This window comes from Atheta coriaria, unplaced genomic scaffold (genome assembly GCF_025399875.1).
Source record: "Atheta coriaria isolate IRGN ID8LTWV9N9 unplaced genomic scaffold, Caltech_Dcor_3.1 hic_scaffold_8_pilon, whole genome shotgun sequence".
Classification (NCBI taxonomy): domain Eukaryota; kingdom Metazoa; phylum Arthropoda; class Insecta; order Coleoptera; family Staphylinidae; genus Dalotia; species Dalotia coriaria.
The window spans coordinates 2,947,182-2,967,547 of NW_027045450.1; the positions used below are offsets into that span (position 1 = coordinate 2,947,182).

Genomic DNA, 20,366 nt, shown 5'->3' on the forward strand with positions numbered 1-20,366 from the left:
TTGTAGTGAGCAACACTGAAATGCCAATTGCAGTTCGAAAAGTAGCACATACGTGGCGCTAGTTGGTCTACACGAAAATAAATTCGTGTTTACCAGTGCGACTTGTGTAGTATTCCTCGTTGCGTGTAAGTATTGATATCGCCGGCCGTGAACAGTGATAAAATACACAAATATTTATTGTGTTTGTGAGTGAAACTAGTGTAGTAAAACTATTTTCTTTTAGTTAAACATATTTCGCTCGTTAATCACACCCCATGTGCGCGATTAAATTAATTTAATAATAAAATTAAAAGGCTATGAAGCCAATATTCATATTAAAACGAAGATTGCAATGCGCCGCGTGTTTGCAAGGTAAGTCTTGTTTTGATTTGCATTTTTTTTTATAACGTTACTTGTTTTCGTCCATGTTTTATCACACAAATACATACAAAACAGAACTGTGCTGTTATACATTTATTTGTTCTTTGCTTCTTACACAAATAGAATCATATAAAAGTAAGAAATGTAAGAAATACAATCTAAAAATACTTCAACATGAATCTAAACTACTGAAACTCAAATACTATTTTGTTTGAAACAAAAGTAGGTAAATCTGTACAAAATATTCTTCTCTAACAAATATAACAATTTACATTTTGCACTCTCAGGTTTACAATGTAATTGTTTACAATAAACAAGCACAAACAATCAACCTAAAACTAGTTGTATATATGTACAAAATATTTCAATTATAAAATTCTCAAAAAGCGTGTTTAAAATGTAAAACCTTATAATTTACGATGAACGGTGATTGGTGAACACATTTTTAAGTTGTCATATGGCCAACAATTCAGTTTTAAACAAATTAATCACACATCAGTCTGTGGTATACCTTGCACTAGTTGTGTACGACTTCTTGAGGTCTTCCGCGTGCCCATTACGGGCGTACCTCGTCTCGGAGGTAGTTCTGCTTCCCCATTTGGGCTGCTGGTGTAATCCGGCAGCTCCTTTAAAGATATCGCGCTGTTACTTCGGAATGTCGCAGCGCTATTGGACCTTACCGAACCCACACCACCACTGCTTGCATAAACCGTACGAATTGGTTTGTCGGTGAATTCGTTTTCGATACCCATGTCAGCGTCTGCATCGGGGATCATAAAAGTCTCACCCGTATAGAAACGATTTCTAAAAATCACAAAATTGAAATTTAGTATTTTTTAAAGACTTTTTAATGAGTTTTATGTGGAGTGACTTAAACTTACTCCAAAAGTCCTTTACGATGGTTAGATTGTCTTATAAATATAAATATTAGTGGTTTTCATGGTAGATTATCAATGATTAGTAAAATATGAATGAATTTTATCATTTTACCTTTGCTTACCTCTTTGCATTACGCCATAACATGCAGCAAATCACCAGCAGGACAACCAAAAAGAGACAAACAGTCGACATGCTCCAAAAGGCCACTTGTAGGGGAGTGCTAGGTTCATACCAGAACTCTGTAGTGGGTTTTAAGGTTGGTACCAGTACCCCCACCACAGTTGGGAGGTACTGCGTCCAAAAGGCTGACTCTGTTTGTCTATAATTCCACATAATTGAAGAATTATAAGTTGTATTCAAGTTTAGGTACTTTAATTGGCCATTTATTGCTTGCTCATAGTGCAAACCCAAAATTTGCGTGAAAGATGGCGTTCTAATTCACAAAAACAACAAAAATTAATTAAATCATTCATTTTATAAAATAAAATACTTACCCGTATCGTGCAAAATCAGTATATGATTTCATAAAGAAATGACTCATATTTCGATCGTTGTTCGTCCACTGTGTCCTTTCAAATCGCTCCCTTTTGGGGAAAAACTCAACATCCATGAAAGGTGCACCCGTGAGTAAATAATGTTCTATGTCATGCGGAGTCCTTCGCCAAAACTCCGGTTTAAATGATTCTATAGTCGTGTTGAGTACATACATGTAAACAGGCACTTTACGCTCGACTAACATTTTGATCATTTTATCATTCGGTGCTACGTAAAGGAAATCAGAGAGCAATTCTATGTACTTTTCACGTATATGTGTAACATTGTGCGGGTCAGGCCAGTATGTATACATGTATTTTATAGCTTCAAAAGTCCCGTTTGGATTTAGAGTGTAATTGTATCTCAGGACTAATTCGCGGACTTTCTGGTCGAAAAACTGCTCGTCTACTATGTAGGTAGATGCCAGGGACTCGTTTTTATCTGTAGGGAGAATATAGGTTAGAAATTTTTTCAAAAAGACGGTAAAAATTGTAATTTTCTGAGACTTACAAATAAAATCAGCTGCTTCTTGCATTGTTAACGTTGCCATATAGCTTAATCCTTGATTAAACTCCCCGCGCTTTATTAAATCTTCTGGTTTTTCTTTTAAAAAGTGCCAATCACGTTCATTCCACCCCTCGTAAAACGGCATAGTTAAATTCCAGTCGATTACAGGTGACCAAGGGAATAGTCCAACATGAGGAGGAAATTCTGTATTTCCTAAATCATTTGCGCTTCGACCATGTTTTAAACAGTTGACTAACTTCCAACTGGACTCTATACTGCATCCTATTAATTGTCCAAACACTCTGGACGTGTTTTGTGCTCTGTATAAGTCACTGATGAGGGCCCAGTCAGCTAATGCTGATCCACTCTAGTAGAAAGATAATTTAGACCAATTAAAAGCTTTAACTAAATGAATATTAATTAAAACTTACTTGTGCTATTACTTTGGTGACGATGTGCCGCGTTTCTGGTGCTACCATTAAGAGACCAGCAGACGCTCCACCTGCTCCTGGACCAAAGAGTGTTATAGAATATCTGTCACCGTTGAAATATTCAATGTTTTCGTAAACCCACTTTAGGGCCATTGCCTGGTCAAGAATTCCATAGTTTCCTGGTGAATTTATGTCACCAGTACTTAGAAAACCTAAAATTTAAAAAGTTACCCAAAATTTATTTAGATTTTGATGGTTTTTATTTACCTAACACTCCGAGACGATAATTTATAGTCACCACAGTAACATTATAAAAAGTTGCCATAATATGTGCTGGAAATAAATTGGAAGCACCCTTAACAAAGTCCCCACCATGAATATAAACCATCACGGGGAATTTTTGCGATACCCCACTCACAGTGGGTGTATAAACATTCAAATATAAACAATCTTCATTAACATCGCGTATTCCTTTGGTTGCACCGGTGTGTTGGACAGGTTGTGGGCACGCAGGACCATAGTCTACTGCTTGTAGAAGTTGCCATCCTTTATGCCAACGCGGTGGTTTGAAACGACCTTCTTGTGTTGGTGGCTGTGCGTATGGTATACCCAGAAATACATCGGTGGTACCAAATTCACGTTCAATGAATTCTGAACCGTAGCGGTAAAGGGAATCGGGATCAGGGTTGTCGTATAAATAGACTTTGAAACCTTGCACGGGACCATGTTTTGTTTTTACTGTAATGTCCCGCGGTCGGTTGATGTTCATACTATCCGCGCGTAGTTTACCCTGGATATCTTCACGCCATCCTCCAAGGATGCCAGGGAGCATTGGGGCGACATTTCCATGCTGTTAAATACATTAGTTAATGTAATAACATTTTTAAACTGTTTTAAAAATTGTTGCTAATGCAATACCATGTGTAGTTATATATTTTGAACAGAGATGACGCTGCAATGCAGTTTGTAAACGCTGGGAGCTCAGACGAAATATTTAAGCAAACAATATGAAAAACAGAACTTAATTTATAAAATCAAACAAGATATTAAATTGTTGCATGGTTTATGAAGTAAAATTTTAAAATTAATACACTAATCAACTTGATTTCAAGCCTGCGGATTGATATATTTAATTTTGATCAGTGGCGTAGCGTGCCTTGTCGGGGCCCCGTATAAAATTTTTTTTGGGGGCCCTTATATGGAGGTAAAGGTTTTTCCTTACACACTTTGGGGGCCCCCGTGGCCCGGGGGCCCCGTATAATTGATACGGCAAATACGGCGGTAGCTACGCCCCTGATTTTGATGTATATTAAGCATATTTAATGCTTTTAAAGCATTTATTTGTTAATTAACCTCAGAAAAACTCGCGCCTGTGTTAGTTCAGCTGTTGTTTATATCTTACTTAAATATATTATCTCTATTGAGCATAGATGGCACTCATTATTTGCCTTAAATTCGAATACAATTCGCGACTTCACTCGCGTCAATTTAATACTTTCTTTCGCTACATTAATAAACACAGCTGTATGCAACTACATTCAAGAACAACCAGTTAATTAATTGTATCTCATTGACTCAATCATGTGTCATATCACTAACTCGAATGAATCAGCGTCAGGGAGTTGCCCAATCGAACACGCTGCATTGTTATTATGACATATACTCTGAATGAAAACATACCTGATCATAGAGGAATCGTTCATCCTGCCCAACTCGATTGGGATCCCCGGGATATTCCCGATTATTGGAAGACGTCGCCTGCTGGCCATACCTGCGGCCGTTGTAGAAGAAGGTACGGTAGTCGCGATCGCCCGGATCGGGCCTATTGTATGGGTCGTGCGGGTACGCGTACGGATTGCGATTGTACGTCGGCGGGTTCGGTGGATAAGGGTACCTCTCCCGGCCATAGTCTTGAGCCACAGTTATCACAACACATAATAATAATAACAGCACCGCACTCGCGATTATTTGTTTATTAAAAGCTCGCAGGCGCGAGAACGCCATGTTCGCACTGCGGTCGAGAACGCGCCCGCGTTTGTGACGTCAGACACGCCAGGTAAAGGTAGAAATGGTAGCCACACAACTCACCTGTGTGTATTAATCGTCTGCTACGTTGCCGCACTAGCACTACACAAGGAAACTATAAGCACGAAACAATACACAATACACAACGGGTTTTCAGAATCAAATCAAATCGCAAACGGTAAAAGAACTATATGAGTACATAAATGATTTTTACTATACACCGTTGAGAGTTGATAAGATTTATCTTCACTATCAGTTTCATTGATAAGCATTAATGTTGATAAATGTATTTGTTTTGCGTGATGTTGCGCTGAAAGTCGGCGGAGTACTGAGAACAGATAAAACGGTGTTATTCTCTTTATTCCTGCTAAGAATCCGTTCTTTTTTTTACGTCCACGTGCGTGGGAGTGCATTGATGCGGTCATTTTATGATGAACTCCCGTTGCACACCAACCACAACCATGGAACGTGAGAAAGTGAGATGTTTTCTAATAAAGACGTTCATTATTAACGTTTAAATGTAGAGCAAACACGAGTGGGCGTTGAATGTTCAGTTTTATGAAAATGTTGACATTGCAAATTAATTTAAGCTTTGTTTTTGCTCACAGAGTGAGAAATTTAAAATGATTGTCATTTTAAAGTGAAAATTAAGTATTAAAATATATAATTTACTTTCTTTTTATTTTTAATCTTTCTACGCATGCAAAATAAACAGAAAAGAAAAAAAGCGGTGTTTGTTAATGATTTGCATCCGTTATTTCCCAGCTTTGAATGATCTGCACAAATTCTGTAAATCCCAAGTGAATTAACCATTTGTGAGATTCAGATCAGCTCACTTGTTAATCTAAACTAAAAAAAAATATATAAACGTTGCGAACAATATGCGCCAGATTAAAAAGGGAGCGCAACATTGCTTAGGGTCGAGTATATATCGTGATGATGAGCTCAATTTACCAACTCATATAAAATGTTAATACACGTGTGTGTGTGATCATGATGATAGCAATAGTGGGGGTAGTGCAGGCGGATGAACGGCATGTTTCGAACTTTGCGGCATTCGAAGCTTCGTGTGCTTCGATTCGAGGTCGAGGGAAGTTTCTTCAGTTGAGTGTTGTGTGCGTAAAAATCTCAAAATTTTGTGTTGTGCGGATTAAAATGGCCGATGAAAGCATTAATATACCACTTGAGAGCCAAAATTTAGACTATCACATTGTGACTTTGTTAGAAAAAATCGAAAATTTACGAATTGAAAGTTACAACGTGCGCGAACGAAGATTACCGTGTCAAGTTGAGATTCGCACGATTGAATTTTGGAAATCGGTGATTTGCGAGTGTTTGGCATCGTTTATATATGTTTTTATCGTTTGTGGGGCGGCTGCTGGTGCAGGGGCGGGTGCATCATTGTCTTCTGTTATGTTAGCCACCGCACTTTCGGCGGGATTCACTATGGCAACTTTAAATCAGTGTTTTGGACACATTTCTGGTAAGTTTTTTAAGAAAAAAAAAATTATAACAATTAAATAATTATTTTAAATTATTTAGGCGCACATGTAAATCCTGCTGTATCAATTGCAATGGGCATTACAAAGAATATAACAATGTTGAGGACCGGCATGTTTGTAATTGCACAATGCGGGGGCGGCATTGCCGGCGCAGCGTTTCTCTACGGGTAAGTGACAATAGTCTCAATCACAGACGCATAAACAATTTGTTTACAATAGGCATATTATATGCTAAGCGCAATGAACAAGCTTCTTCCGGTAGGAAGCGTGCCGTAACGCGTGTGTTACATATGTATAAACATATTGCAACTAAACTAAGTTTTATTTAACTTTGTACATTCGGTACCTTCTCAAGCATAATATAAAACATCTGTCAGGTAATGCAGGTATCACCTGCTTATTTTGTGTCATAATCTTGCCTTGGACCACGCGCTGCTGCTTACCGCTCGCCTTATTTATCGAGTTTACTTTACGCACACGTTTTTCATTCCTTTAACGAGGTGAAACCGTTGGTACAGCACGAAATACTCCAGTTTTCAGAAGCAGACGTTACAGTTTAGCTTATAGAAACCGTTCAGGTAATAATTTCAATTTCTATTGCTTCGAAAACTCGTCGTTTGGTATTGGAATTTATAGCGGGCCACTTTATTTCTACCTGGATTTTGTTGTTTGGATTTTCCATAGTTTTACCTGGTAGGACCCTTCGGGTATTGAATTTACATTGCTACAAGAAGCAGCTGTTTAAGATGCACACGCACCGTTTATACAATAGGGCAGCGTGTGTTATTCGTGTGCCAAGAATCGAAAAAAATATTTTTTCTTTCAAAAAATTATGCTATGTAAAGTAAAAGTTTGGAATCGAAAAATAATGCCATATGCACTTGTTCAAATCACACAATTCACTTACCCAACCCTTTGCGGAAAACAAAATATAAAATAATTGCAATTCTGCACTTGCTATAACTGCATAACCCTATTACTTGTATTGTATCACCCACCATGCTTCATCAACAATAACAAAATCTTCGCCCTCCTGGGAGGGATGTGCGCTTGTATAAAAAAGGGGGTTGAAGTGTGACAATATATGTTAATTCGGCATACAACGGCGTGATCATTGCGGTGAGCACATGTGAGAATATCACCGTCACAAAAAATTACCCCGCATTCACTTGTTTTCGCGACACCCCTATTTTATTTACTAGTATTTTTCGAGCCATAAATTGCGGATAGTTAGCTATCTAGTCTAGTCAAGTCTTCACATGTGGTTACCATACAGACCAGAATGAAAAATGGGTGCATCTGGTGACCACATGTGTAAAATATAAAAAGGCAAAATCTAAGTTATGTGTTTCAGATTTTGGTTTTGCTATGATTATGATTTCCTAGGGTGATTGTTTTTTGAGTTCCGCATCATCCGATAGAAACAAAAAAATGACACGCACGTGTTTTCAATAATCGCACACCTGGCCCTTTTTTGTCTTCGGCTTCTTCTTTTACCACTTGCTCGACTCTAGACGTTGTTTCCTGCCTGCCGGCACTATAATACCTTTCTTTACCCTCGCAAACACAAGCCTCGCACACGCACACATGTCTAAAATGATTGTGTGTTGTGATTCCACAAAGGGCCCTAAGATTTTTGTGCTTTTACACAAAGCAGCTGCAGGATGCGTTCCGCACTACCATTTTAAAACGCTTCAAACCCAAGCAATATCAAATTCCACCACCAGATCACCCTACACACACACGAAAATCTTACCTAATTGCAAGGTGCGCTTGCAAGCTGTTGTTGAAATTATATTTTAAAGCTAGGAGATATAATTTTGCAAGTGTTGCACTCTCCCAGAATTCCCACCGCCGGGATGTGAACCACTTCACTTTGTGGTCCCCGCGTATGATATTAAACGTAATCAATTTGACGAGGACAAAAGTTTTGACCCCAAGTGTAAGTTACACCGCGTGCGTTTAAAATGTTTCTCAATGAAGTTATCACGGATTAGACTGAACAGCTTGGGCACTTGAACATTTGAGCACCCCAATCATTAAAATCCACTTGTTCGCTCGTCCACACCGCATACACGCCGCAATAAAAATTACCCTTATGTAATTCAATTTTAAATTCATGATTCAAGTCACCCGCCGTACACCCTCCACATGAACATGTACTATTTTTATAAATGTGGATCATAGGGTGAGTTGTAATGGAAAAAATGAATATTTTTTGTTTGTTTCTTAATTTTCTTCATCAACCAGCATGTGCGACGTGTGATGTTCGTGCGTGTGTTGACGCAAGATGTTTTTCAAACTCTCCATGTCTCCATGCAGGCAGATGTGTGCAATGTGGCTGGCTGTTTTGTTTCCAAGACGATTTTCACATATTTCTGGCAGCTGCCCATCGCCATTATAAATTAAACACAAAAACATTTAAACTTCTGGCATTTAACAAGCGTGCATGAGCTTTTTTTTAAACACTTTTTGTACTTTTTTTCGCACCCAGTGTGCGGGCGAACCAGTTTGACGAGTTTTTTTTCCGCTTGATACTTTTCTACTCTATATATTTCGGATCAGCGCTCGAATTCCAAACTTAATGAATCGCGCATGCAGGGTTTAGTTTTCAATATCATCGAAAATGTGTTTGCGCAACTTCTCAAGAGTGTTTTATACGTTTTCAGAGTGACTGTACCTGGATATCAAGGCAACTTGGCTGCGGCAGTGTCGCATACATCAAGTTTGCCAGCTTGGGAGCGTTTTGGGGTTGAATTCATCCTTACCTTCGTTGTCGTTCTCACTTACTTCGTTTCAATGGAGCGTACCAAAAGATGGTCATCAAATGCGGCGTTAAACATTGGGGCAGCTTACGCTGCGTGCACATTCGTCTCGGTACGTGTTGTAATTGAAAAAATAACCGAAATTTTATATTTATGGCCTTTGTTTATTCTTAGATGCCATATTTGAACCCAGCAAGATCTCTGGGACCTTCTTTCGTGTTAAATCGATGGGACAACCATTGGGTGTACTGGATGGGACCATCAATCGGCGCCATTGTTTCCGGTCTAGTCTATGGTCACATCATTAATCCCACTAAGCATAAGTTTAAAAAGGAGGCTTCTGATGAAGATAGCAGTAGTATTCACTCGGATGAAGATACCTATGATGATTTAGACAAACCTACTCCACCGAAATTCCATGGTTCAACTTATATCACCTACAGACCTACAAATCAAAATGGTGGATCTGGAAATTATGCTGCGAGTCTCTACGGTGCACCTTCATCAGCTGGTAATGGTAAATTAGAAAGAGTGGAATCTCTCTACGGTGGTACAAAGTCTTTGTATTGCAAATCTCCTCCTTTGACACGCGCTAACTTAAACCGATCACAATCGGTTTATAACAAATCAACGAGTGCTGTGAATAAAGACAGCAGTTTACCGAGACCTGGGCCTTTGGTACCGGCACAATCTCTGTATCCGATGCGGTTTAATCAGCCTACCACACATGTATTGAATCAGAACGTGCAGAACCAGATGCAACAGCGTTCCGAGAGCATCTACGGCATGAGAGGGGTGACTCCGGGGACATCTACAAGATCAGACAACTATGCTTCTACTAGAGAAACCGATCGGTATGCTTCCACAACACGGCAAGTCACTGGTGGTGCTGCAACTAATTCAGAAGAGAATCAAAAGCAACGCAGACCAGATTCAATGTATGGATCGCAGCCTCGTAGACAAGCTACGCCTCAATCGGAGGAGAATTACGGAGGATATTCGCGCAGTCAAAATCAGAACTCTAATTATCCACCACAAATACCTAATTACCAACAGCAGACAAATAAATGTAATAGACCATCACCGCCCTTACAGGCGAATGGTGCTTCATCTTCTGGGTATCACACAAATATTCCCAGTCAACATTCACCAAAAATACAGTATTAATTTTTATTAGGGCGCATATTGGATTTCAAAGACTGTAAAATACTGAATATTGTACATAATTTATTTAGGACTAGCGATTTGTAGATCTGTGTATTTATTTCTTAATTTTTGTTAATTATTCTGTTGTTGTATACCAAATAAATATAAATGTAAGTATCCATTCCTTCAATTTAAAAAATCCAATTACATATTACAACACTTGCATTTGCAAAAAAAAATTAACTTGAAAATTAATGGTTGTAATTTTTAAATTCTGATTTTGTTTGTTAAGATTCAATGTGTCCTTCAGGCTACGCGGCTGCAGTTGATAGATGCAGTTGTATCACATCGTCGCGAGATGGCGCGACCTGTACCGATTTCATACGTCGGGCTTAAGATAAGTAAGCAGGCAACGCAGGTAAGCAGTCGCGTCCGATACGTGCGTCCGGCCGCATGCGTTGCCGACTCGACAGGGTACCTATGGAATTTGTTTACTCGTGCGGTGCAGTAAAATTAAGTCGTGCGGCGAAGGATAATAATTCATTAAGTTTGTTAAGTGTTGATCGACGCAAGTGAGGCAATGAGTTGTGTGATGCACCATCGACTGGTAAGTTTATAATTAATTATTCTTATTTTAAGTTGTCATTTTTCCGTTCCGCAAAAATATTGGGCTGTTTGAAATTATTCGTTTTTATATAATGCTAACGAGAAATCATTTTTTAATTTCCCTAATATTTATTTTGTTTAATTTCTTGTTTCTTGTTTACATTACACCTCGGTTGTGGATGAGGTTTATTACATTCATGGATACGTCAAAATCAGAAGTCACTTCTTCGACCCTTGTTGTTGCCAGAATTGAACGGGCAACCTGCAAAAATATGCATAAAAGGGTAATTTTTTCACTCTTTCTCCTTTAATGTTAGTATTTTTTCGGGTTTGCACACGACCTTGGCGGCTCATTAACTTCATTAACTTCAGCGCGGCGTCAAAAGATGCGGAATTAAATTCTCCGTCGGGCTCTACTTATTTGTTGCAGAGATTCGACTTGCAACCCGTGAAAATTTGCATAAAAGGGTAATTTTTTCACCCTTTTTCTTTAAATTTTAGAATATTTTCGGGTTGGCACGTGACCTTGGCGGCTCATTAACTTCAGCGCGGCGTCAAAAATGCGGAATTTAAGTCTCCGTCAGGTTGCCTTTGTTTGTTGTAGGAATTCGACCTGCAATGCGCGAAAATTTGCATAAAAGGTTAATTTTTTCACCCTTTTTCTTTAAATTTTAGTATATTTTCGGGTTTGCACGCGACCCTGCCAGCTCATTAACTTCGGCGCGACATCAAAAGATGCGGAATTAAATTCTCAGTCAGGTTGCCTTTGTTTGTTGCGGGAATTCGACCTGCAACCCGCGAAAATTTTCCTAAAAATGTGATTTTTGCACCCTTTTTCTTTAAATGTTAGTATTTTTTCGGGTTTGCACTGGACCTTAGCAGCTCATTATCTTCAGCGCGGCGTCAAAAGATGCGGAATATAATTCCCCGTCAGGTTTTATTTATTTTTTGTAGGAATTCGACATGTAACCCGCGAAAATTTGCATAAAATAGTGAGTTTTTCACCCTTTTTCTTTCAATTCTATTATATGTTCGCGTTTGCACGCGACCTTGGCGGCTTATTAACTTCAGCGCGGCGTCAAAAGATGCGGAATTAAATTCTTCGTCAGGTTGCCTTTGTTTGTTGCGGGAATTCGACCTGCAACCCGCGAAAATTTGCATAAAAGGGTGATTTTTTCACCCTTTTCCTTTAAGTTTTAGTATATTTTCGGGTTTACACGCGACCCTGGCGGCTGATTAACTTCGGCGCGACATCAAAAGATGCGGAATTAAATTCTCAGTCAGGTTGCCTTTGTTTGTTGCGAAAACTCGACCTGCAACCCGCGAAAATTTGCATTAAAGGGTGATTTTTGCACCCTTTTTCTTTAAATGTTAGTATTTTTTCGGGTTTGCACTGGACCTTAGCAGCTCATTATCTTCAGCGCGGCGTCAAAAGATGCGGAATAAAATTCCCCGACAGGTTTTATTTATTTGTTGCAGGAATTCGGCATGTAACCCGCAAAAATTTGCATAAAATTGTGAGTTTTTCACCCTTTTTCTTTCAATTTTATTATATTTTCGCCTTTGCACGCGACCTTGGCGGCTTATTAACTTCAGCGCGGCGTCGAATGATGTGGAATTAAATTCTCCGTTAGGTTGCCTTTGTTTGTTGCGGGAATTCGACATGCAACCCGCGAGAATTTGCATAAAAGGGTGATTTTTTGCACCCTTTTTCTTTAAATGTTAGTATTTTTTCGGATCTGCATGCGATCTTAGCAGCTCATTAACTTCAGCGCGGCGTCAAAAGATGCGGAATTAAACTCTCCGTCAGGTTGCCTTTGTTTGTTGCAGAAATTAGCACGTCTGCCGCCCCCAAAATTTCTGCAGGAAATGCATCAAAAACGGCTTTAACGTTTGACATTTTTTCATTTTTTTTTTACATGCGCTGGAAAATTGTTTGTTTCTCCCGACCGGTTACACTTGTTTAACACAGGAGTTGTTCTTTATGTTAATTATTTTGTTTTTATTCGCTTCAGGTAACCGTGGCTATGGTTCTGGTTTGTCACATTTCACGAATTCGACAACAACTGTAGGCTCCCGTAAAAATACTGCCTAGTGTGCTAGTTGTGACAATATTAAACTGTTATCCAGGTATAGTTCAGATACACGAATATTTGTATGTAAACAGTTTTTTGTTGAGTCTATCGCAATAGCGACACCGCGTGACCGCGTGGTCGTTTCAGAGCGCACATTCAGTTGCATTCCGGTTGCCGAGCGAAACACGCGTGTTCATCGCGGCTAGTTTTGTTTCTCCCTATTATAAATTGATCGTAAATCGATTTATATTCAATAAGCAATCGACGGCATTTATTACAATTGCGCGTGATCGGAATTTCGCCAGATAATAAGCACGAGTGAACTACTGTCGGTCAACGGGAATATTTTTCGTGTGTGGATTATACTCGTACTGCACTCGTGTTGGCCGGCATGTGCACTGCGTGCGTGTCCGTCGGCTGTCGGTTATCGCCCAGAATAACTTGGATTTATGTTTAAATCCAATAAGTAGACAACGTCGCAGAAGAGTGCAAATGTGCGCATATTTTAAGGCAAGTCTTCCGCGGTATTTAATAGTTGTCGATATTTTTCTATATAAAAAATGTTTGTATTTGTAAATGTTGTCAATAAAATAAAATTAATATCAATTAATATCCCATTCATGTTTGTTTTTGGTATCCTCCTTGCCGTTTTCAGTATATGAGCGTTTCACACATTCAATATAGATATTATACGCGTGGAGCGAGTGCAACATGCCTGCGACTTGTGTTGTTGTTTTTAAAAAGTTGAATAAAGTAGAAACATAAATAAAAGAATCAAATATAAATGATAAAAACACTCGGTGGTCGAGTGGGTACGTGCACCTGCTGGCATGCTAGTAGGCACGGATCGAATCTCAGGTGTGGAGGGCATTTTTCTCAAATATAAAAATAACAGGTGTGATTTGGGTTGCATATGTAAACTCAAATGGAATATAAGAGAAATTGCAATACAAGTGAAGGCAATATGAGAAGTAAGAAGAAAGTAAGTGGAGAAACGGAGAACAGAGAAATAGGAGAAGTAGAGGAAGGAATAGCAGAGAAGAGTAGAAGACGGAAAGGAAGAGAAATAGAGTAGAGAAGAGAGGAGGAGGAGATGGAAGAAAAGTGAATAGGGGTGACAGAATTTTTCAATTTTTTGGCACGTGTCGTTATAAGACAGTCTACGGTCGATCTCCCAGAGCGCCTCCGGCGCTCTGGTCGATCGCCCACTGCTTCGATGCCTCCATTGCTCCCGGCCCATCCTACAGCTACGATGTCTCTGCGCTTCATCCCCGAAATTATCAGGCATATCAACAATTTTTATGGTGGGGGATCACCCCCGGAGAGAGGGATTTCCTTATATAGACATCCTTTTAAGGACTTGTAAAAATATTTCTAATTTTTAAGTCGCCTCAAGAGAGAGGACACTTTAAAATATTCTTACAAGTTGTGACCTGTAGCTGAAATGAAGGATGGAGTACACAAATCATACAGGATACCTTAACAATTTTTATAGTGGGGATCATCCCCTGAGAGAGGGAACTCTCTTAGAGACCTGTACCTGAAACGATAGAAGGGGTATATTCAAAGCATAAGACATAATATTTCTTAACACTTCTTTATTAATAAATACAATGTAAAATAATACAAGTTTAAATTTTACAAGTCAACAGAATTCATGCAGCCATATTGAAATAGGATTTCCGACCTGCTTGGCCGCGCAAGCAAGCGCGTACCTAGCGGGATAAAGCAATTAGCAAAGTCAATTTTCTTCGTGATTGAAAATGGAAACAAATATACAGGGTGTTACAAACAGAAAACTCAAACATTAAAGAGGAAAACATCTTAACACTACAAATATTGCTCGTTTTCACCCGATGCTCCGGGAAACTAATAAACAGGGTGTAACAAAAAAAACTTAAAGTGCAAAAAAAGCCCTGAAACCACAGCTGTAGAAAAGTTTTCACGGACACAAGGAAAACTAATACACAGGGTGTTACAAAAGGTTTAAAACAAAAGAACTTTAAAATTACAAATACGGTCACTATTCACATCATGACGAGAGAAATTTATACCGAAACAACAATATTTTAACATAAATTCAAAGACAGATTTTACCCGAAAATCATCTTAAAAGTTGAGTAAAAAGGTGCTACAAGAATAAAACACTTACATTTTAATACATTTATAATTTGATGATAGCATCAACTGCATAAGGTAACCGACGGGTGAAGCATCATCATAAATTGATAGAACATCAGGCGGAAAACATCTAAATCAGCAGGCGGCAAGCGACGGCGCGTGGTAATACGGTAGGTAAATACGATAAAAATAACTATTTACTAACTATTCAACATACAAGATTTTAGATCAACAAGAAACTTTTTAATTTAATGATGATAAGCTGTGTAATTCGATTAAAACGTTCAGCGGAAAGAGGAACTAGCCGATGGTCGACGGCAAAGTGAGCGTGGTCGATCACATGAATGAATATTGTCATTTAGTAATCCTCAGATACTTTTAACACAGTGTGTGTAATAATTAAATTATGCATGTTATTTTCGGAAACGGAACTAAGAATTCTGATAAAAATGCTACCAGGTGTTTCTAATCTGCAAAATTATTATCCTTCAAATGGAATAATTAATCTAAGTTAAACCGCCTTAACATTCCACAAAAAAAAATGGTTGTTTGTAAAGCAGGTTTACGATCGAGATGTTTACGTGATAACGTCTTATTGGTGATATAAGTTTTGTTTGTTGCAATTGTTGTAACACTTCACTTGCACTTCACATTTTGTTTTACTGTTAGGCACCCGCACACTACAAACTTTTATCGGCCGATAAAACATTCAACGAAAACTTAACCGCACGAGAAAATCTCCATTCGTTTATATGCCGCTAGAGTGAGAGAGACGGGAGATCGGTCAACTCACTCGAACGCTATGACTGGCACGGAATGACTGGCAGCGGTCGAGATGAGACGGGAGATCGGTCCGTCTCTCTGGTTATAACGAGAGGGGGGTCGGAATGACTGGCAGCGCTCGAGATGAGACGGGAGATCGGTCCGTCTCTCTCTCGTTATAACGAGAGGGGGGTATACCTGCGATCGACCTCGCTCGTGACACAGTTTCTGAACCGGTCACCCGTAAAACGATTTTAAAGACGTTATCACGTCAAAAGTGATCAAACACCTTCCAGTGCATTGATGAAGAAATTTTAGATCCAGGAATATATCTTATCAACTGAAAACTCGCGTAAAGATTAACGGATACTTATTTGGCACTTATATAAATCAAATACGCAAGAGAAAATGGGGTGGATTGGGCACATCTTGAGAAGAGACGCCGGAGATATCGCCAGAAATGCGCTAGAATGGAACCCACAGGGGAAGAGAAGGGTTGGTAGACCGGCCAATACCTGGCGAAGATCCACAATAGAGGAGCTCCGAAACCAAAATATGGGCTGGAACGAAGCAAAGGCGGTTGCCCGAAACAGAGTCCGTTGGAGGGCGCTTAGTGAGGCTCTATGCTCCACATAGGAGCCAAGAACATTATATATATATATATATATTTGGCACTTAAGAACACTCTAACCGCTACAACTCATCAAACAAAACAGGCACACATGCTCGTTACGAATATTTTTCTGATGACGAAAAGAATACACGATGATTAATTGAATAATTGAAGTCTGAAAACGCGTGGCGATTAGAGACACGCGCTCGCGGATCACGCGGTGAAACGACTGCCATGTGCGCTGCGCGAAACCAGGTACAAGGCAGGTACGTAGCGATAAGCGATAGCGTACGTAGCGTCAGTCGAACAAAAAAGTTGTTTATACACAAACGTAGTGGTAAACGCGTAGTTGCGAAGCAAAAGTAAAAATTCACAATATTGAAATAACACACATACACTAAATCTACTTTTACTTTCAATATTTCTCGGCATAAGAAAAGAATATACTGGTTTTTGGATGCAATAAGGATGAAGAAAAACAGGAATTTGTAATTTACTAATACAAATAAATAATTTATTGTTTAGTTATTGTCTTCGTATAAGTTTACTATATACCTTAGTTAATTAAATAATTGATGTTTACAACACCGCGACTAATTTAAATATTCTCTATAAAATAAAGTGTTAAAATCGGAAAAATAAGAAGTCAAAAAAAATTCATTACAAAAAAAAACATGAGGAGGTACGGCCTCTATTACCCAGTTTTCTTTTTCAATTCCGAATAGCACAAATTATATTTTATATTTTATGGATACGAGTAGTGACTCGGTAGAAGTGTCTACCGCTACCTTCGTAGGGTGGCCTGAACACGAGTCACTTCTACCTCTACCTTCGTACAATGCCCTGAACACGAGTCACTTCTTCCGCTAGCCTCGTACGGTGCCCAACGGCACTTGTCGGTGCAATGACAAGAACGGATTTCAAATTCTTAATATACGCAATAAAAATTTAAAACTATTTAATTTCATGGAGTCGAAAAATGCGACTAAAAGTGCCCAAAAGTGATATTTTGCACTATAAAAATTTTGTAAATCACTTTCTAATGCAAATTTTCGCAAGTTGCAGGTCGAATTACTGCAGCAAACAAATACCACCCGTCGGAGAATTTAATTCCGCATCTTTAGGCGCTACGCTGAAGTTTGTGTGACGCCCCCGACCGACACTAATAATTTTTAAAAATTAACGCGTGGGCGCAAAAAGCAGATAAAATATCTTTTTTTTTTTCAATAACTCACTTTGTAGACAAATTTCCTTCAATAAATTGTTATAGCCTTATAAAGAATTTAATTCTGCATCTCTAGACATCGCGTTCAAATTTGTGTGAGGCCCCGTTCGCCCACAATAATGAAAAACGCACCTAATTAACTCAAGGACGCAAAAACCGGATGAAATATCTTTTTTGCAATAACTCACGTAGCAGACAAATCTCCTTCAACAAATTAATATAGTCTTATAGAGAATTAAATTCTGCATCTCTGGACATCACGCATAAATTTGTGAAAGGCCTCGTTCGCTCACAATTATGAAAAAAAAAAATTTCAATTGCGAATATCTCGTAAACTTAAAGAGAACGAATCGCAGAGTCATAACCTACGGACAATTCTCTATAGAATAAGCTAGTTAAATTGGAAATCTAGAAAATGAAATTTTAATTCGTAAGAAAAAATGGGAATTTAGCAAAGTGCTAAAAATTGGACATTTTCAACTTTTCTTATTTTCATATCTGAAAGCGACAGAGGGGAACGGATTGAAAATTATTAATCTACTGAAAATTCTCTATATGACAAAGTATTAAAATAGTGCATGCTGTACCTCAGCGAAGCAAACACGGTCGCAACAGTTCATGATAAGACCACCTGCTGCCCTAACGCGCAAAGACGGCGCAAGGATGGCCGCGACGACTGCCCGCGCGCAAATTGCAATAGACCCGATACATTCAAACTAAACTAAACTAGAAAAGCAGAGCGAGACGCGAAAGGATGGCAACGACACTCCGCAATCTTGGTCGTTGCTATTCGCACGGCGATAAGAAAGTGTAAATCGTATTCAAAACAAACACAATTCTCGTGTCGAATGCCAACGTTGGCTGATAAATAAAAACTAAACAAAACAAGTCTAATTTATGATTTTTACTTCATGCTATTGCTACTAGTCTCATAATTTTAATTAAGTATTAAAATAATGATAAATTAAAATTCGATTTATGTAATTTTAAAATTCTTATGATGAAAGATTATCCGTTTTTACATTATATATTTAGGTGATATATAAATGTTATTAAGATGAGGCGTTGGGGAATATGTCTTATTGAATCTTCACCAAATTCATCAACATTGCAATACAATTAAACGTAGAACTAAACTGAAATCTATGTACACGGCAAACAGTTTCTATAAATAATGAAATTATTTTACTTACCGGTTATGGAAGACGGTATGTAGATCGACGGCAAGTTGGCGAATGCTGAAATAAATGAGAAACAAAACATTAGCTACAGCACTTCAACGGAAATGAATCTGCATTCCGTCGGAACTCAAACTTTGAATTAAAATCTTGTTATTCGCATAATAATCATAGGAATGACAATATTTACCTGGTAGCACATTGATTCATGCTCCTCTGTTGAAAACAAATATGTTTTCACAAGTCAATTAATTATTAGCGTTCATAGCGTTGATATTTTTATTGGCCATCGCGCGATGGCAACGGACTCACGAACATGTCAATAAATTAAACACGCAAAGTTTACAATTACGAAGAATACACACGCGATAAATAGCTGATAAAAGCTCAAAAAGTTTATTAACAATAATTATCACCGGCGATCAGGAGATATAACACGATTTACCGAACTTACATAAAAGAATAACACAAGTCGAAAGTGTGGAATGTGCGCTCGTCGTTATCGCACCGTTTGAACAAAACAAAATCCTCTCGCTGGAATATTTCCAGGTGAACCTACATCGTTACGCCATCTGAAAACACTTTACAGTACCTCACAAAACAACAAAGTGTTTCAAACAGTGTGGCGCGCATGTGTGTCAGTGCGAAATTGTCTATGAGGCAGTGAGTGGTCACGCACTTAAATAGCAGCGTACGTGTGAGACACGTACAAGAAAGTACGCATGCATCACCCTGTCTAAATGACTAGCAACAAACAAACGCAACCCGACGGAGAATTTAATTCCGCATCTTCTGACACGGCGCTTAAGTTAATGAGCCGCCAAGGTCGCGTGCAAACCCGAAAATATACTAACACCACGTTCGCGTATTATACTAAAAACTACAATTTCAATAGAGGAGATTCAATACTGGGCCGTCGAGAGCGAGCGCGGGCCCCGGGAATATCCGCGGGGTTTGCGTCCCCTCTCAACGGCCCAGCAGGTAGGTAGTACGTGATAAATAGAAAACTTGTATATAAACATCCAATGTAAATTTGACCGAAAAATATAATTGAATTATAAACTTACCAGTGTACAGCTTATTGGACTGCCAGGCACAACAAGTGCTGTAACTAAACGAAAACATTAATAAGTTATGTTATAATTAACAATCAACACAAAATAAACAATCTGGGCTGTACAGTTATTCCCAATTCCCTTCGATGTCATTATAAACGGACTCTACTGTACTTACACGAGCCTAATTGAACTTTCGTAATGGGGGCGATATATATCAATATGCCGAGTGAAGATTGTTATCAAATTGACTATCACGTGACTTGTAATATATATAACAAACGCGATCAAAAACTGGCATTTTCGAACATTAAACAAATTACTATAGTCGCAAAGTACAAATAAATAGTCGATTGATCTTCGAGTATTACACAAATTCAGTCTCTCAAAACACGACTGTATTAACCAGCGACCGGCACGCAACTGCGTGCAATCCACCGATAGTGCATGCCGAAACTGTGTAAAACGACGACGACGGGACAGTATATGGTAAGAAAGACGCGAAGACACGCGATTTTGTGCGCGAATTTGCAATAGGCACATTACCTATCAATTTTTGCCCATTTTATTCAATCGCGAATA

The 20,366-nt window shown here is 38.7% G+C and overlaps 2 protein-coding genes and 1 long non-coding RNA gene across 6 annotated transcripts; 2 read left to right on the top strand and 1 right to left on the bottom strand.

Annotated features, from left to right (window-relative positions):
• Positions 1–119: 119 nt before the first annotated feature.
• Positions 120–10,330, top strand: LOC135796939 (neurogenic protein big brain). Of its 2 annotated transcripts, XM_065309065.1 has the most exons (4): positions 5,030–6,219; positions 6,279–6,405; positions 8,908–9,115; positions 9,178–10,330. In XM_065309065.1, the coding sequence occupies exons 1-4, from the start codon at positions 5,730–5,732 to the stop codon at positions 10,168–10,170; spliced, it is 1,818 nt and encodes a 605-aa protein (XP_065165137.1). In that variant the 5' UTR covers positions 5,030–5,729; the 3' UTR covers positions 10,171–10,330. The 2 variants fall into 2 exon arrangements, with proteins under 2 accessions (XP_065165138.1, XP_065165137.1); XM_065309066.1 differs by lacking the exons at positions 5,030–6,219; positions 6,279–6,405 and adding an exon at positions 120–351.
• On the bottom strand, positions 439–4,839 carry Gli (carboxyl ester lipase-like protein Gli). 3 transcript variants are annotated; one of them, XM_065309063.1, is made up of 8 exons: positions 4,392–4,839; positions 2,979–3,561; positions 2,712–2,923; positions 2,284–2,647; positions 1,734–2,214; positions 1,361–1,672; positions 1,041–1,164; positions 439–986 (listed from the first exon to the last, which is right to left on the bottom strand). In XM_065309063.1, exons 1-8 carry the CDS (start codon positions 4,713–4,715, stop codon positions 849–851), a joined length of 2,538 nt encoding a protein of 845 aa, XP_065165135.1. In that variant the 5' UTR covers positions 4,716–4,839; the 3' UTR covers positions 439–848. The 3 variants fall into 3 exon arrangements, with proteins under 3 accessions (XP_065165135.1, XP_065165132.1, XP_065165136.1); XM_065309060.1 differs by having other exon boundaries at positions 439–1,164; positions 4,392–4,836; XM_065309064.1 differs by lacking the exon at positions 439–986 and having other exon boundaries at positions 1,351–1,672; positions 4,392–4,837.
• A 257-nt stretch (positions 10,331–10,587) lies between the features above and the next one.
• On the top strand, positions 10,588–17,562 carry LOC135797479 (uncharacterized). Its single transcript, XR_010549545.1, has 3 exons — positions 10,588–10,756; positions 12,771–12,885; positions 17,392–17,562. It is a non-coding gene; the product is annotated as an uncharacterized lncRNA (long non-coding RNA).
• Positions 17,563–20,366: the final 2,804 nt, after the last annotated feature.

Coding starts and splice junctions, on each gene's coding strand:
- LOC135796939 (XM_065309065.1), top strand. CDS start 5,730: ATGATGATAGCAATAGTGGGGGTAGTGCAGGCGGATGAACGGCATGTT. Junction 6,220..6,278: donor GTGTTTTGGACACATTTCTG/GTAAGTTTTTTA, acceptor TAAATTATTTAG/GCGCACATGTAAATCCTGCT. Junction 6,406..8,907: donor GGCGCAGCGTTTCTCTACGG/GTAAGTGACAAT, acceptor ATACGTTTTCAG/AGTGACTGTACCTGGATATC.
- Gli (XM_065309060.1), bottom strand. CDS start 4,715: ATGGCGTTCTCGCGCCTGCGAGCTTTTAATAAACAAATAATCGCGAGT. Junction 3,562..4,391: donor AACGATTCCTCTATGATCAG/GTATGTTTTCAT, acceptor TGTATTTAACAG/CATGGAAATGTCGCCCCAAT. Junction 2,215..2,283: donor AGAAGCAGCTGATTTTATTT/GTAAGTCTCAGA, acceptor TTCTCCCTACAG/ATAAAAACGAGTCCCTGGCA.